The 15,964-nt window shown below is 39.9% G+C and overlaps 1 protein-coding gene across 1 annotated transcript in view; it reads right to left on the reverse strand.

Moving 5' to 3' along the window:
• The window catches only part of Itgav (integrin subunit alpha V), a 102,190-nt gene that overhangs the window by 43,323 nt on the left and 42,903 nt on the right, over positions 1-15,964 (reverse strand). The window contains exons 5-6 of the mRNA XM_048345128.1: positions 1,726-1,787; positions 72-117 (exon numbers count right to left, since the gene is read on the reverse strand). Coding sequence (XP_048201085.1) covers positions 72-117; positions 1,726-1,787 — 108 coding nt within the window. The remainder of the gene's footprint in view (positions 1-71; positions 118-1,725; positions 1,788-15,964) is intronic.

The raw sequence follows: 15,964 nt of genomic DNA on the forward strand, positions 1-15,964 counted from the left end.
ATGGGTGCATGAAGAGCCTGGTCACTCAGAAACACACAGGCATTACTGAACAAGTTAGACTATTAACTTACCTTGCCAATAAAAGCTACCAGGACCACCAAGAAGTACTCTGTCAGCCTGGATTGAATCATAGAACAAAAGAATACAAACTTAAATACAGCTTTGGAACAGAAATAAATGCAATAAACATATAATACTAAAAGGCATTTATGTTGTATTTACATTGATTCTATTATTAAAACAAAATCACAGACCTCAAACTCATGTAACTCAGTTTCAGTGGCTTGTACTGTACCTTCTCTAAAATAAAATTTAAAAATAAAGTTACAACACATTCATTAATGTGTGAAATATGTTTTTCTATAGATCTTGGCTGTTTTTCACATTTTGAATGAAGTACTAGTAGAAATATAGTAAAAAAAATTACCTCTTAATTTTGTATAGTAGATTTGTGATTTTTTAAACAGATTCTAATAATCATTGAGAAACTTTCTGCTAAAGGAAAACTATTTTTCATGTTTCACAAATTTAAACAGGTAGGGATAAAGGTATACAGAATACTAGTATTCTTATATCTATAACACACTATGAGCAGTTCAAAGTAATTCGTGTTTGAATACAGTATTATAGAAATTTTTCTTGCTGTATACAGATTTTCCCTTCATATATATGTATATGTACATATTGTACATATACATACAAACATATGTGAATATATATATATATTCTTTCTAAGCTTTCAATAATCTCAAGCTTGTTATGCCTTTACAGCATTTTTCAAAAATGGGTTTCAGGAAAGCACTGTTGATTTAGCAATAAGAGTACTGCAAGAGTACTTATGGGTAACAGTGGCATAGGGACAGGCACAGAGAACATGACATTATAAATGTGGGGCTGGGGATATAGCCTAGTGGCAAGAGTGCCTGCCTCGGATACACGAGGCCCTAGGTTCGATTCCCCAGCACCACATATACGGAAAACAGCCAGAAGCGGCGCTGTGGCTCAAGTGGCGGAGTGCTAGCCTTGAGCGGGAAGAAGTCAGGGACAGTGCTCAGGCCCTGAGTCCAAGGCCCAGGACTGGCCAAAAAAAAATAAAAATAAAAATAAAAATAAAAATAAATGTGAATAATGTCTGTTTGAAAATATCTCATGCAAACTTAAACCTAATTCTTATTTATCTTTGATTTCCTAAGATTCAGAATTATGGGTAATATGAAGCTGAGTCCATTTAAAATCAATTTATTTAGTAAAGTCTGTTACCTAGCAATAATTGCTCGTACCTATTGTACAAGAAAGTTAATAAAAGATACATATATTTTTAAATAAGCAAGTGTTTTATTAGTTCTTCTGCACCATGGGACTTAAACTCAGGGCCTAACACTCTCACGTGGCTCTTTCATTCATGGCTGACATCCTACTCCTTGAGCCACACCTCCACTTCCAGAAATTTAATATAGAATCACCATCAGTTACTGAGAAGATTCCCTACTTCTCTCAATTCTCACTGTGATGACTATTTCAAATAAGCAATGTTTAATAGGGAGGGAATAATAGAAGGCAAAGAATGTTAAAATGAGTGGGCTGTTTATTAGCTATTTTCTTTAAACACATAACTCAAATAATAAAGAAGCTAGAGGAATTTAGGAGGAGCTATTTTTAACCAAAACTGAGGCAATAAGGTAAATGCGAATCTAATGAGATTCAGGTTCTTCATTGAAAACTTACTTTCGTAAAATCAATGCTGAATCCTCCTTGACAAAATCCTTGTCCATCAGCATCAATATTTTCTAAAATGAAAAAATTGGAAATATATATCCAAACCCCAAAATGAGAAAATAACACAAAACAAAACAAGAGACAAACCTGGTATGACTATTAATGTAAGTTAATGTATTCGTTTCTGTGATTGGCCATCCCTTCAAGCACTTGGTTACTATCATACTCTGGATGTTAGCATACACATTGACCAATACCGCCTCCTCAGATCTGGAAACAAAGTTACAATGAAGCACCTACCAGAAATCAGAAGGATCTACAGAAAGTCTGTTTAGAACTTCTTTTTGAACCACAACACACATTAATATTATAGTTTATGTCACAATCTAAAATATATCGTGCAAGTGTGTGTATGTAAAATATACACTTTTATAAAACTTCACTAGGGCTGGGAATGTGGACTAGTGATAGAGTGCTTGCCTAGCATATATGAAGCCCTGGGTTCAATTCTCCAGTACCACATAAACAAAAAGCCAGAAGAGAAGTGGCACTGTGGCTCAAGTGGTAGAGTGCTAGCCTTGAGCAAAGGAAACTCAGGGAAAGTGCCCAGGTCCTGAGGTCAAGCCCCAAGACTGGCAAAAAAAAATTCACTATTCTGATATGTAATATACTTTAACATTTTCTATGTTACTATATTTATTTATATTATATAAGTAATATAATCATAGTAATGTATATTAGTAATATATTATTTTATTTACTATATTACTGTTTAATTAAACTTTTTTCTTTATTGTGAAAGTGTGGTAAGGAGGGGTTACAGATTCATATGTAAAGCAGTGAGTACATTTTTTGTTCAACTTGTTACCTCCTTCCTCATTTTCCCCCCTCCTCCCCCCTCCACTCTACCCTCTCCCCCCGAGTTGTGCAGTTGATTTACACCAAATGGTTTTGTAGGTATTGCTTTTGGAGTGGTTTGTCTTTTTGTCCTTTGTCTCTCAGTTTTGGTATTCCCTTTCCCTTCCCCAGTTCAAATACCCGTATAAACAGTATCCAGAGTGTTCGGATGAGATATAGTGGTAGTGGGGGTACAACCAAAGGAAGGAAAGACAAGAGAAACAAAACTGAACAGAACAATGGAACAAACAAGCAGACAAGAAAAAAATAATAAAAAAATATAAACGGTACGGTTTCACATGGGATGATGATAATAGTTACAACAGTGGTATAACTCTTGCCTCCGTAATGTGGAGTTCATTTCACTTGGCATCATCTTATGTGGTCATATGGGTACAGCTATCGGGGTATTTTGATCTTCTACCATGATTGGCCTAATCCTGTACTAGCTATTCCCTGTGAGGGACACCATAGGGTTTATGCTTCTTTGGGTCTGGGTTACTTCACTTAATATGATTTTTTCCAAGTCCTTCCATTTCTTTACGAATGGGGCAGTGTCATTCCTTCTGATGGAGGCATAGAATTCCATTGTGTATATGTACCACATTTTCCTGATCCAGTCATCTACTGAGGGGCATCTAGATTGGTTCCATGTTTTAGCAATGACAAATTGTGCTGCAGTGAACATAGCTGTGCTGGTGGCTTTAGTGTGGTCTTGCTTTTAGTTTTTTGGGTAGATGCCCAAAAGTGGCGCTGCTGGGCCATAGGGGAGCTCTATGTTTAGCCTTCAGTCAGTGGCTCATGCTTGTAATCTCAACTGTTCATAAGACTGTGATGAGACCTGAGGATCAGTGATACAAGCCAGACCAAGCACAAAAGTCCATGAGACTCTTGCCTCCAATTAACCACCAAAAGCCAGAAGTGGAGCTATGCCTCAAGAGGTAGAGTGCTAGCCTTGAGGAAAAAAAGCTCAGGGAGAGTGTCCAATCCTTGAGTTCAAGTCCTGGAATTTCACGCATACACACACACACACACACACACACACACACACACACACACACATTTAGTTGTGACCACTATACATAAAGCACTGAGTTTTGATCTGTAAACCTCAAATTCCAATCTGAAATGTCTTTCATCATTACCTTAGAGTTGCCAGGTTTTGCTACATTACTGTAAGTAACAGCAGAGAGATACAGATATTCATATACATTTCCTATACATGCATTTTTAAAGCTAGTAACAACAACAAAAAAAAAAACCTACAATCCAGAATTTTGGAAAATAGCAAAGCCCAAACTTAATGCTCTATGAAGAGCAAAATACACAACTATCCTTACAAACTACATAATACAGGGGAATCGAAGCAAGTATTGGGAAGCATGACACTTCAAGTATTATCCAGCCATGAGAGATTCAGCAAATTTGCTCATTTGCAAACTTACTATTATACTGATCACCAAATATAGGAACCAAAATTATCCATTTTCAGTCAAAAAAATTTTTTCAAAATAATTTCATCAAACAATTTGAACCCGTTTTTAAAACTTGAGAACTGCCCTCAAGATTGCACACTAAAAATCTAATTTCGTTCTTTTTGTTTGTTTGTTTAAGAAAATGGCCACAAAAGTGTAATACTACTCCAGTGTAAATTTTTCTAGCCAAGAGGGAGTGGGAAAATGTGGGTCTGGGGTTTCCAATGTCAAGTGAATCACACAAAGGAACTCTGCCCTAACCTCAAGTTGGCTCTGTGTTTCCTTCATTCAGGCTGCATCTGGGGAACTTTCATAGGCTATTTATAAAAACAGCTTTTTTTGATTATCATACTGTAAAACTATCTGCTTTATTTGGATTTTCAAAACATTCAGCTGAAACACACAACTACACCTTAAAACTTTATGAACAGGTACACATACATTAAGCTGAGGATTTCTTACAATTTATAACTTAAAACATTCATGTTGGGTTGGGAATGTGGCTTAGTGGTAGAGTGGTTGCCTAACAGAAGTCCTGGGTTCGATTCCTCAGTACCACATAAGCAGAAAAAGCCAGAAGTGGTACTGTGGCTCAAGTGGTAGAGAGCTAGCCTTGAGCACAGAGAGGCTCAGGGACAGAGCCCTGGGCCTGACTTCAAGTCCCAGGACCAGGAAAAAAAAAAAAGACATTCATATTTCTACAGATGGTTAGTACTTCTCCTACTAGTTTTAAAGCTGGTAATATGGTAATATAATATGTATAAATATTATCAACTACAACAGGAAAATTAACTATTTATTACACCCTTACTATGGGCTTGGCACTATGGTAAAGCATTTCTCGTGGCATTTTCTTTTCAATTTTAGGATTGCTATCAAGAGTTGGTATTAATATTAACCATCATTTGTACAATAGGGATAAAAAGGCTTAGGAAAATTATGTAAATTGATAATGTTCCTCCAGCTATGGGCCCATATCTGGGCATGTCTATAGCACCATGCTGCAACATCTTACTCAAACCTCTGAGCAATAGAAAAGGAAAAGGAAATACCAACAACTATAACAGAGACAATATAGACCAAAGAAACAAAGAATTGAGTCTGTGCATGGTGTTGGAAGGATATTTGTATCATATGACTTGTGGCTTAGGCACTTGTAGAACAGATGGACATTTAGTCTATTGTGTAACTCCAGGAATGATCACAGATGCCATTATGAAAAAAGCCAGAAGCAATCGTACTCAGTAATAAGGTAAATTGGTAGTAGACAGTGAAGTTCCTTTTCCAGGATAAACATGTGGGTTATGTTAAAAATAAAATCAACCATAAACCAAATAGAAGAAAACAAACTACCCCCTCCAGAAACTACCATAACCAAAACAAGCATAGTTATCAAGAAGTTGGCCATGTAGCCTGACAAAACTAGCATCATTATGTTAAGTCAATAACTGGGTTGCATAATTTACTGAACCATAAAGCAAATATAAAATATTAGTATTGTACATCTAGAGTGCTTTGTTGGGATTAGTGTTTTACCAATAATGAAACAGGGCCCAGAGTGGTTAAGTGAGTTTACCCACTACTACAGAATTGAAATTGTAACCTATATTTTCAAGCTTTGCTCCCTAGATTTTCTTCTCTTTAATTTCAGCCTGTAGGTACAACTATCAGGGCTGCTAAAAGCCAGGCCTATTAGGAAGAAAGACATTCAGTCTTTTTTGTGTGTTTATGAGATTGTGTTTTAAGCTTTTCCTAAGATTAAGGTTTTATCATTTAGATAAAAGTTCAATAAACTTTTCTGTGGAGGTCAAGGCAGTAAATATTCTATGCTTAGGGGCTAACAGCATACTACAGAAAGTACAGTACGCTGTAGCAACTACAGAAATATTCAGCTCTCCAAGGTGACATGAAAAAATGAGTATGGCACTTTCCAAAAAAAAAAAAAATGTACTCATAAGATAGCATTTGATCACCTGATCTAGATGCAAAACATATGAGAAACTATGGCTTTAAATTACACTAAGATCTGTGTGTTCTCTCTCTCTCTCTGTCTCTGTCTCTCTCTCTCTTTGTCTCTATCTCTCACATATGATGATAATTGCGATGGAAAGTATGTTCTGTTGTAATGGAGGGAGTAAGTTCTTTAGAATTAAGGAGTTGGTAACTCAGTGCTCAGCACGAATCAGACCCTGTGTTCAATCCCTAGAATCAAAATGAAAACTAGAAAAAAAGACCTGGGTTCAAATGTTCATTTAACCACTAAGTACTTTAGGATGTAGGGAAAAATATGTTTCAACTACTTCAGTCTCTAAACTTCTCAAATGAGAATTAGGCCGAGAGACAAAGGGAGGAAATGGGGGAGGAGGTTGTAGGGAGTAGGGAACAGTTTCTGTGTGTGTGCATATGAATGAATGCACATTCTATGAATAAGCGATACTCTGTCATGAAAGAGTTGGGCCTTCTTCATAACCAGAATATGTACCTTTTTGCAGTAAGAATATTTTTTTTCAATGTAGACATTAAGAATACAAGTTTAGGGGCTGGGGATATGGCCTAGTGGCAAGAGTGCTTGCCTTGTATACATGAGGCCCTGAGTTCGATTCCCCAGCACCACATATACAGAAAACGGCCAGAAGTGGCGCTGTGGCTCAAGTGGCAGAGTGCTAGCCTTGAGCAAAAAGAAGCCAGGGACAGTGCTCAGGCCCTGAGTTCAAGGCCCAGGACTGGCCAAAAAAAAAAACAAAGAATACAAGTTTACCCCTACCACACCACATCCAACATTGCACCCTAATGGTGATATGCAGGGCTCAAGGCTGTCCAGGGAGCTCTGACTGAATGACTGAAGTTTTAGTCACAGATTTGAATAGGTATCATTGTTTTGATTTCACTTTCCACTTACAAAAGATAGGATGATGATAGAAAGTTTGATATTGATGAAGAAATGTAAGTGATGAGTGAAACAATCTGAAACTTCCTGGAGGTTCAAATACTTAGAATTTTGAGAACCAAGCAGCTACTTTGACCTGCTGTCACATGTTGCCTAACTTGGAAGAAAAGGACTCTAGTAAGAAGAGTGTTCAATGTTGTACGTTAGTTAAAAATCCTCTGCTCAATTACTTATGAAGACTGAAAAAAAAGCAATGGCATACAAAGTAGTCTTATACTGGGGCTGGGAATATGGCTTAGTGGTAAAGTGCTCGTTTCATATACGTGAAGCCCTGGGTTCTATTCCTCAGCATCACATACACAGAAAAAGCCACAAGTGGCGCTGTGGCTCAAGTGGTAGAGTGCTAGCCTTGAGCAAAAAGAAGCCAGAGACAGTGCTCAGGCCCTGAGTTCAAGCCCCAGGATTGGAAAAAAATAAACAAACAAAGTAGTCTTATACTATACAATGGTTACCCTTTATTAGCATGATTTTGTATTCCACACTTTCAGCTACCTATTGTCAATAACATATTAAAAATACTAAATGGGGGGAGAGGGAAGATGGCACTGCCACAGTAGGGAGGCACCCCAACTCGCTCCAACTGAATAGCGAGCTGTGAACTCCAGCACCCAACACCCCATCAAGAACCCAGCAAACCCAGCAGCCAGAAGCAACAGAGAAACGCAGGAAACGAAAAAGAACAAAAAAAGAAGAGCCTATAACCTGCATGGAGCCAGAAAATCTCCAGAGTACCCCCCCACACCCTCCGACCCTGGCCCGAACAGGGCCAAGCTAGGAAAGGGGACTCAGTGCCAACAAACCGACTACCGAAAAGTCACGCCAGGAGCACAGAGTCCCGACAGCAAGAGCTCCAAGAACCCAAGACGGAGTGCAGACCACCAAGACAGATGGCAGCAGCGAAGGACCGAAGGTGCAGGGACTGAACAGCTGGGATCAGACATAAGCAGCAGGGGAACCCAAGGTGCAGACGGGGAGAGCAGGGGCCGCCACCACCAAATGACCGATTGCCACACCTCACCACCACAGCCCCGAAAAGCCCACAGCAGCACGGGACACACACTCAACCCAGGACCAGTAAGTTCCCCATTACCCCCCCCCCAAATGAGAGACCAGCTCTAGCAGAGACCCAAACCCTACAAAGAAGCTAGAGCTCCCTCCCTCCCCCTCTCTACCCCGAGGGAATAAAGCAGCTCCATTGCTGGCGGCACTAAGACCTCTGGGAGGACGAGGGAACTAACGGAGGCAGAGCAGCGCCAAGGCATCCCCCCCCCACAAAGCCCCAGCAGAGCTGCCTGAACCCCACTCCCCTCCTCAGCAGGGGCCCAGGGACTGGTAGGCTTTGGAAGCCCCAGGCTCGCTGGTGAGCAACACCAGCACAGCAGGGTCACCTGGGCGAAAACACCACCCCCCCACAGCGGAGGCATAGAGTCTGCAGGCACCAACCCGCGCCCAAACACTTGATCCTGCAGGGGCCCACACATACCGTCCCCCCACAACAAATTCGCAAGAGGACAAAAGCACGCTCCAACAACTCGGGCAACTCATCGCCAAAGGAAGCACTAGAGTGCACACGCACACGCCCCCTGGAGGGCCAGTGTGGGCCAGCGTGGTAGCCCTCCAGCAGGAAGACCTCTTGCCCAAACACCCGCGGGAGCACACAAGCGGGCACAAGTGAGGGTGACCACCTCAGCAACAATCGAGAAGGTCACGCGCACCATTGGGCCGTAAGGCTTAACAGCCAAACTCAAACCCAGAGCCAGGACACAAACAAGGCTCCCACTGACAGACCAGCGGGAACCAGCACAAAGCCAACCCAGGGAAACCACCCACAGATCTCCAGATGCGCAAATCACAATGAAATATAACAAATTTCATCAAAGGGCAAGCCAACTCACCAACTCCAAAAAGCGGAACGACTGAAGAGGAGATGGAGAATAAAAAATCAACTGAGGCTATGTTAGCAGAAATTATGGAAAGCCTCAGAAATGAAATCAGAAAACAATTCCAGGAGTTTAGAGTGGAAGTCTTAAAGGACATCCAGGAAGTCAAGAAAAAAATGGAAGCAAAAATGGATACAATGCAAACCTCCATTAAAGAAGACCTTAACATCCTGAGAAGTGAAATGCAGGAAAAAATAGATTTAAAATACAACTCTTTAAAGGAAGAAATCTCCACGATCAGAGCTGATCTGGCAACCTTAAATAGCTCTCTGACATCCATAAACTCCGCAATTAAATCAACAGCACATGAATTGACTATATGGAAGCCAGAATCTCTCTCTTAGACGATGATGCAGCCGATAACCAGAAAATTACCACACTCCAAGAAACGATAACGCTCCAGGGGAGAATAATCCAGGAGCTAGTGGACAAAGACAAGAGATATAATCTGTGCGTAATTGGAATAGAAAAAGGAGCCGAATACCAGAGCAGAGGGCTTCAACATATTTTCAATAAGTTATTGCAGAAAACTTCCCCAATCTCACAAGGAACCACATCCAGATAACCGAAGACTATAGGACACCTGGCAGGCCAGACCCCAGAAAAGCCACCCCAAGGCACAAAATATTCAAGACTTCAGATCTCAAGAATAAAGAGCAAATTTTGAATGCAGCCAAAGCGAAGAAAGAAATTTATTACAACGGGAAGAGGATCCAAATAACAGCAGACCTCTCCACACAAACCTACCACGTGTGAAGAAAATGGAAGAACACCATCCAAGTTCTACAGGCCAACCACTACCAACCTAGAATAAAATATCCAGCGAGCTGGAGTTCATATTCAAGGGGAAAACCAGATATTTCCATAGCAAAGAGGATCTAAAGGAGTATGTGAATAAAAAACCAGCCCTACAGCAAATTCTAAGAGGGGAACCCCACCCAACAGAAGCCGTACAGGACACACAGATAGAAACAGAAAGAAACTACAATAGCCAGAGACCAACAGCTCACTAAAGACAAGAAAAAAAAAAAGAGGAAAAACAGCCCAACAAGCAAATGGATGGAGAAAAAGCACTCTTATCCTTGATCTCTTTGAATATAAACGGTATAAACTCTCCGATAAAGAGGAGCAGACTGGCAGAATGGATCCGCAAACAAAAAGTTGCCATCTGTTGTCTACAAGAGACCCACCTTACAGCAAGGGATAAAAACAGGCTCCGAATGAAAGGATAGAGCAAGATCTTCCAAGCAAACGCACTTACCAAAGCGGCAGGAGTAGCCATCCTGATCTCAGACAAGCTGGAATTCTCATTAAAATCAACTCAAAAAGACAAGAGGGTCACTACATTTTAATACAAGGAAAAATCCCGAATCAAGACATCACGGTGATAAATGTATACTCACCGAACAAAAGAGGCCCTACATATGTCAAGCAAATTCTCACAGAACTACAGAACAAGATAGACCCAAACACAATCATAGTGGGTGACTTTAATAACCCACTCTCTCCAAGAGACAGATCCAACACCCAGAGGATTAGCAAGGGAACTGAGGACCTAAGTAACACCGTATCCCAAATGGATCTGACAGATCTATACAGAATCTTCCACCCTACAGAGACCCAATACACCTTCTTCTCAGCAGCTCATGGATCATACTACAAAATAGACCATGTCATAGCCCACACAAAGAACCTCAGCAAATACAAAAGTATTGACATCATCCCATGTATTATATCTAACCACAGTGGATTAAAGGTAACCCTCAATAACAACGGTTACCACAGAGGCTACACACATTCTTGGAGGCTAAACTCCACACTGTTATACAACACTTGGGCCACAGACCAAATTAGAGATGAAATCAACGAATTCATAAGCCACAATGACAATGAATATACATCACAAAGAAACCTGTGGGACACAGCTAAGGCTGTACTGAGGGGCAAGATCATTGTCCTCATCACTCACATTAAAAAAATGGAAACAGAGCAGGTGAATAACCTCACGATGAAACTAAAACAACCAGAGAAACAAGAAATGATCGAATCTAAAATGACTAGGAGAGATCACAGAGATTAAAGAGATAAATCTGATTGAAAATAGAAAGACCATTCAACAAATAAATAAGACTAAAAGCTGGTTCTTTGAGAAAATAAATAAAATTGACAGACCCCTCGCAAGACTTACAAAAAAAAGAAGAGAAGAGACTCATATATGTAAAATCAGGGACTCCACCGGAAAAATTAAAAGTACACACGATATTCAAACAATCATGAGGAACTATTTCCAGAACCTCTACTCACTAAAAAACATAATTTTAAAGAAATGGATCAATTCTTAGAGAAGTATAAACTGCCCAAACTGAACCAAGAAGAAATAAATCAACTAAATAAACCAATAACTTACAATGAGATACAGAGGGTAATCAAGAACCTCCCAACAAAGCAAAGCCCAGGCCCAGATGGATTCACCAACGAATTCTATAAAACCTTTAGTGAGGAGTTAATACCAATACTCCTCAAACTGTTCCGAGAAATAGAAACAGAGGGAGAAATCCCAAACTCATTCTATGAAGCTAATATCATACTCATTCCCAAACCAGGCGAAGACCCAACAAAAAAAGAGAACTACAGACCAATATCACTAATGAACACAGATGCAAAGCTCCTCAATAAAATATTAGCTAACAGGATCCAGAATCTGATCAAGAAAATTATACATCATGACCAAATAGGCTTCATCCCACAGTCACAAGGATGGTTCAACATCCATGAATCAATCAATGTAATTCACCACATAAACAGAACTAAAATCAAGAATCACATTGTTATCTCAGTCGATGCCCAAAAAGCCTTTGACAAAATACAACATTCATACTTATTAAAAGCTCTGGAGAGAACAGGAATAGATGGAACATTCCTCAAAACAATAAAAGCCATATACAGCAGACCAACTGCTAACATCGTATTAAATGGAGAGAAACTTAAATCATTCCCCCAAAACTCAGGAACAAGACAAGGATGCCCACTCTCCCCACTTCTTTTCAACATAGTGCTGGAATCCCTAGCCATAGCAATAAGGCAAGAGGAGGAGATAAAAGGGATCCACATCGGCAAGGAAGAAATCAAGCTATCCCTATTCGCAGATGACATGATCTTATATCTGAAGGACCCAAAAAACTCAGTCCCCAAACTCCTACACCTAATAAACCATTTTGGCAAAGTAGCAGGATACAAAATCAATCCACAAAAGTAAGCAGCTTTTCTGTACACCAGCAATGTACAAGCAGAAAAGGAAATTATGGAAACAATTCCATTTATAGTAGCCAAAAAAAGAATAAAGTACCTAGAGATCAACCTAACCAAGGACGTGACGGACCTATTTAATGAGAACTATAAAAATCTAATAAGGGAAATAAAAGAAGACACAAGGAGATGGAAAGACCTCCCATGCTCATCAGTAGGCAAAATCAATGTAGTGAAAATGGCCATATTGCCCAAACTGTTATACAAATTCCATGCAATCCCTATCAAAATCCCAGTTACACTCTTCACTGAAATAGAGAAAGCAATCCATAAATTCATATGGAACAGCAAAAGACCTAGAATAGCCAAAGCAATTCTAGGCAAAAAAAGCAGTGTAGGAAGTATCACAATACCAGACTTCAAGCTCTATTATAGGGCAAAAACAGCCTGGTATTGGTATAAAAACAGACTGGAAGACCAATGGATCAGAATTGAAGATCCGGAAATAAAACCGCACTCTTACAGTCAGCTGATATTCGACAAAGGAGCTAATGACATACAATGGAATAAACATAGCCTCTTCAACTACTGGTGCTGGGAGAACTGGGCAGCCATATGCAGAAAGCTCAAGGTAGACCCAAGCCTATCACCATGTACCAAGATCAACTCAAAATGGATCAAAGACCTCAATATCAGACCTGATTCCTTGAAACTACTGAAGGACAGAGTAGGAAAGACACTAGAACTTATAGGCACAGGAAGGAACTTCCTGAATATAGTCCCAGGGGCACAACAAATATGGGAGAGACTCGACAAATGGGACTACTACAAATTAAAAAGTTTCTGCACAGCTAAGCACATAGCCACCAAATAGAAAGACAGCCAACCATATGGGAAAGGATCTTTACCAGCACAGCAACAGACAAAGGCCTAATATCTGTCATCTACAGAGAACTCAAAAAACTAAGCCCCTCCAAGCCCAGTAAACCAATTAGGAAATGGGCAAAGGAGCCAAAGAGAGACTTCACAAGAGAAGAGATAAAAATGGCAAAGAAACATATGAGGAAATGTTCAACATCCCTGGTAGTAAAGGAAATGCAAAAAAAAACAACCCTGAGATACCACCTCACTCCAGTTAGAGGCCTATACTCTGAACTCAGGCAACAACAAATGCTGGAGGGGTGTGGGGAAAGAGGAACCCTTCTCCATTGTTGGTGGGAGTGCAAATTAGTACAACCACTTTGGAGATCAGTATGGAGGTTTCTCAAAAATCTCAATATAGACCTAACCTATGACCTAGCCATACCACTCCTAGGCTTCTATCCTGAACAGCAGGTCCCAAGATATCAAAAAGACATTTGTACTTCCATGTTTATCTCTGCACAATTCACAATAGCCAAAATATGGAATCAGCCCAGATGCCCCTCCACAGATGAATGGATCAAAAAAATATGGTACCTATACACAATGCAATACTACATAGCAATTAGGAATGGTGAAATATTGTTATTTGCAGGGAAATGGTCAGAACTTGAACAAATAATGTTGAGCGAGACAAGCCTAGAACACAGAAAAAAAAAGGGGCATGATCTCCCTGATATATGACTGTTAAGATGGGGTGACAGAGAGACAGTAGAGACCAGGTCTGGGAAACCAAAAACTGCTTGTCAAATGATATTTCCCACAGTATTGGGTCAGCGACCCAACATTATGTAACTAAAACCAAACAACCACTCAACATATAAAGGTCAAAAATTGACCTCTCAGTGGAATACAATATCTCAAAAGCTATGTGTGTACTTTCATACAAAACTACTGTCAACATATTGTCTAATGTGGACATTACATTTAAAGCCCTAGGCGAATTTTCTTGGGCGTAGGCCACGTGGCTACTGTATATGTTCTTGGTACATTGTGTATTGTATATATGTCTACCTGACCTAGGGAAGGGAAAGAAAAACAGGGTGTAAGATACCACAAGAAATGTACACACTGCCCTACTATGTAACTGTACCCTTTTTGCATAACACCCTGTCAAAAATTTTTTGTTTAATTAATAAATAAATTACAAAAAAAAGAAAATACTAAATGGAAAAAAATTTTGGTGGGGGGAGGAGGCAGTACTTGAGCTTTAACTCAGGCCTGGGAACTGTCCCTAAGCTCTTTGCTCAAGACTAGCACTCTAACCCGTAAGCCACAGATTCCCTTCTGGCTCTTTTTGGTGGTTAATTGGAGATGAGTCTCATGGATGGGGCTGGGAATATGGCCTAATGGCAAGAGTGCTCGCCTCATGTACATGAATGAAGCCTTGGGTTTGATTCCTCACCACCACATATATAGAAAACAGCCAGAAGTGGCACTGTGGGTCAAGTGGTAGAGTGCTAGCCTTGAGCAAAAAGAAGCCAGAGACAGTGCTCAGGCCTGGAGTTCAAGGCCCAGGAGTGGTCAAAAAACAACAACAACAACAAGAGTCTCATGGACTTTCTTGCCCAGGCCAGCTTTGAAATAAGATCCTCAGCTCTCAGCTTCCTGAGTAACCAGTATTATAGCTACAAGCCACTGAACAACTGGCCCATAGTAACGTTTATTATATACATAGTATGTTATTATAATCATTGTATTTAGTAGTTATGATTGTTAAACTCTTAGTGTGTCTAATTTATGAATTAAACTTTATTATAGGTTTGTATGCTTTGGCAAAAGCATTGTAATGAATAGAATTCAGCACCATGTGTAGTTTTAGGGCACACCTTGCAGTGAGTCCCCTAGACAAGGGGAACTCTGGTGCTGCATTTCACTAACTGATTTTATTTTACTGGTAAAAGGAGAATCTGAAATAGTGGCCAATCGACCAAAACGTACAGGAGAGAAAGAAATGCAATCTCTAAAGGAAAAATAAGATGTATAGAAAAGCATAATCAAAATTGTAAGTATGGGGTTGGGAATATGGCCTAGTGGTAGAGTAGTTCCCTCGTATACATGAAGCTCTGAGTTCAATTCCTCAGTACCACATATATAGAATAAGCCAGAAGTGATGCTGTGATTTAGGGCTAGAGTGCTAGCTTTGAGCAAAAAACAAAAAAGGCAGGGACAGTGCTCAGGCCCTGAGTTCAAGCCCCAGGACTGGCAAAAAAAAAAAATTATATATGCAGTCATCTTTGAAATTTGAACCCAAATCAATAAATAGCAAAAGACAGGTGAGGGGCTAGGAATATGTAAAGTTCTCACCTCATATACATGAAGCCCTGGGTTCAATTCCTCAGCACCACATATATAGTAAAAGCCAGAAGTGGCCCTGTGGCTCAAGGTAGAGTGCTAGCCTTGAGCAAAAAGAAACCAGAGACAGTGCTCAGGCTCTGAGTTCAAGCCCCAGGACTGGCAAAAAAAAAAAAATTCTAAGTATATGAAGTCATCTTTGAAATTTCAACCAAAATCAATGGATAGCAAAAGACAGGTGAGACAGGTGGAAGTAAATAAGCATAAAAAGTCTGAATGAGAAACTACTTAAAGAGTATAAAAAATAATTAATAAATAACCCTCCACCCCCACCTCCGAAAAAAGGAACTTGAATAATAATGGAAAATACTGAAGATTCTTAAATTCAGTATTCATTTTCCTATATGATCTGAGGCTTTGCTGTTCAACCTCACAATGTCTACATATTGTAACACACAGACACAGTCACACTCACATACATACATGTTTAACAAAGGAGGCTCCCCACTGCTCTTGTGAGCAGCAGG

This window comes from Perognathus longimembris, chromosome 4 (assembly GCF_023159225.1).
Source record: "Perognathus longimembris pacificus isolate PPM17 chromosome 4, ASM2315922v1, whole genome shotgun sequence".
Classification (NCBI taxonomy): Eukaryota; Metazoa; Chordata; class Mammalia; order Rodentia; family Heteromyidae; genus Perognathus; species Perognathus longimembris.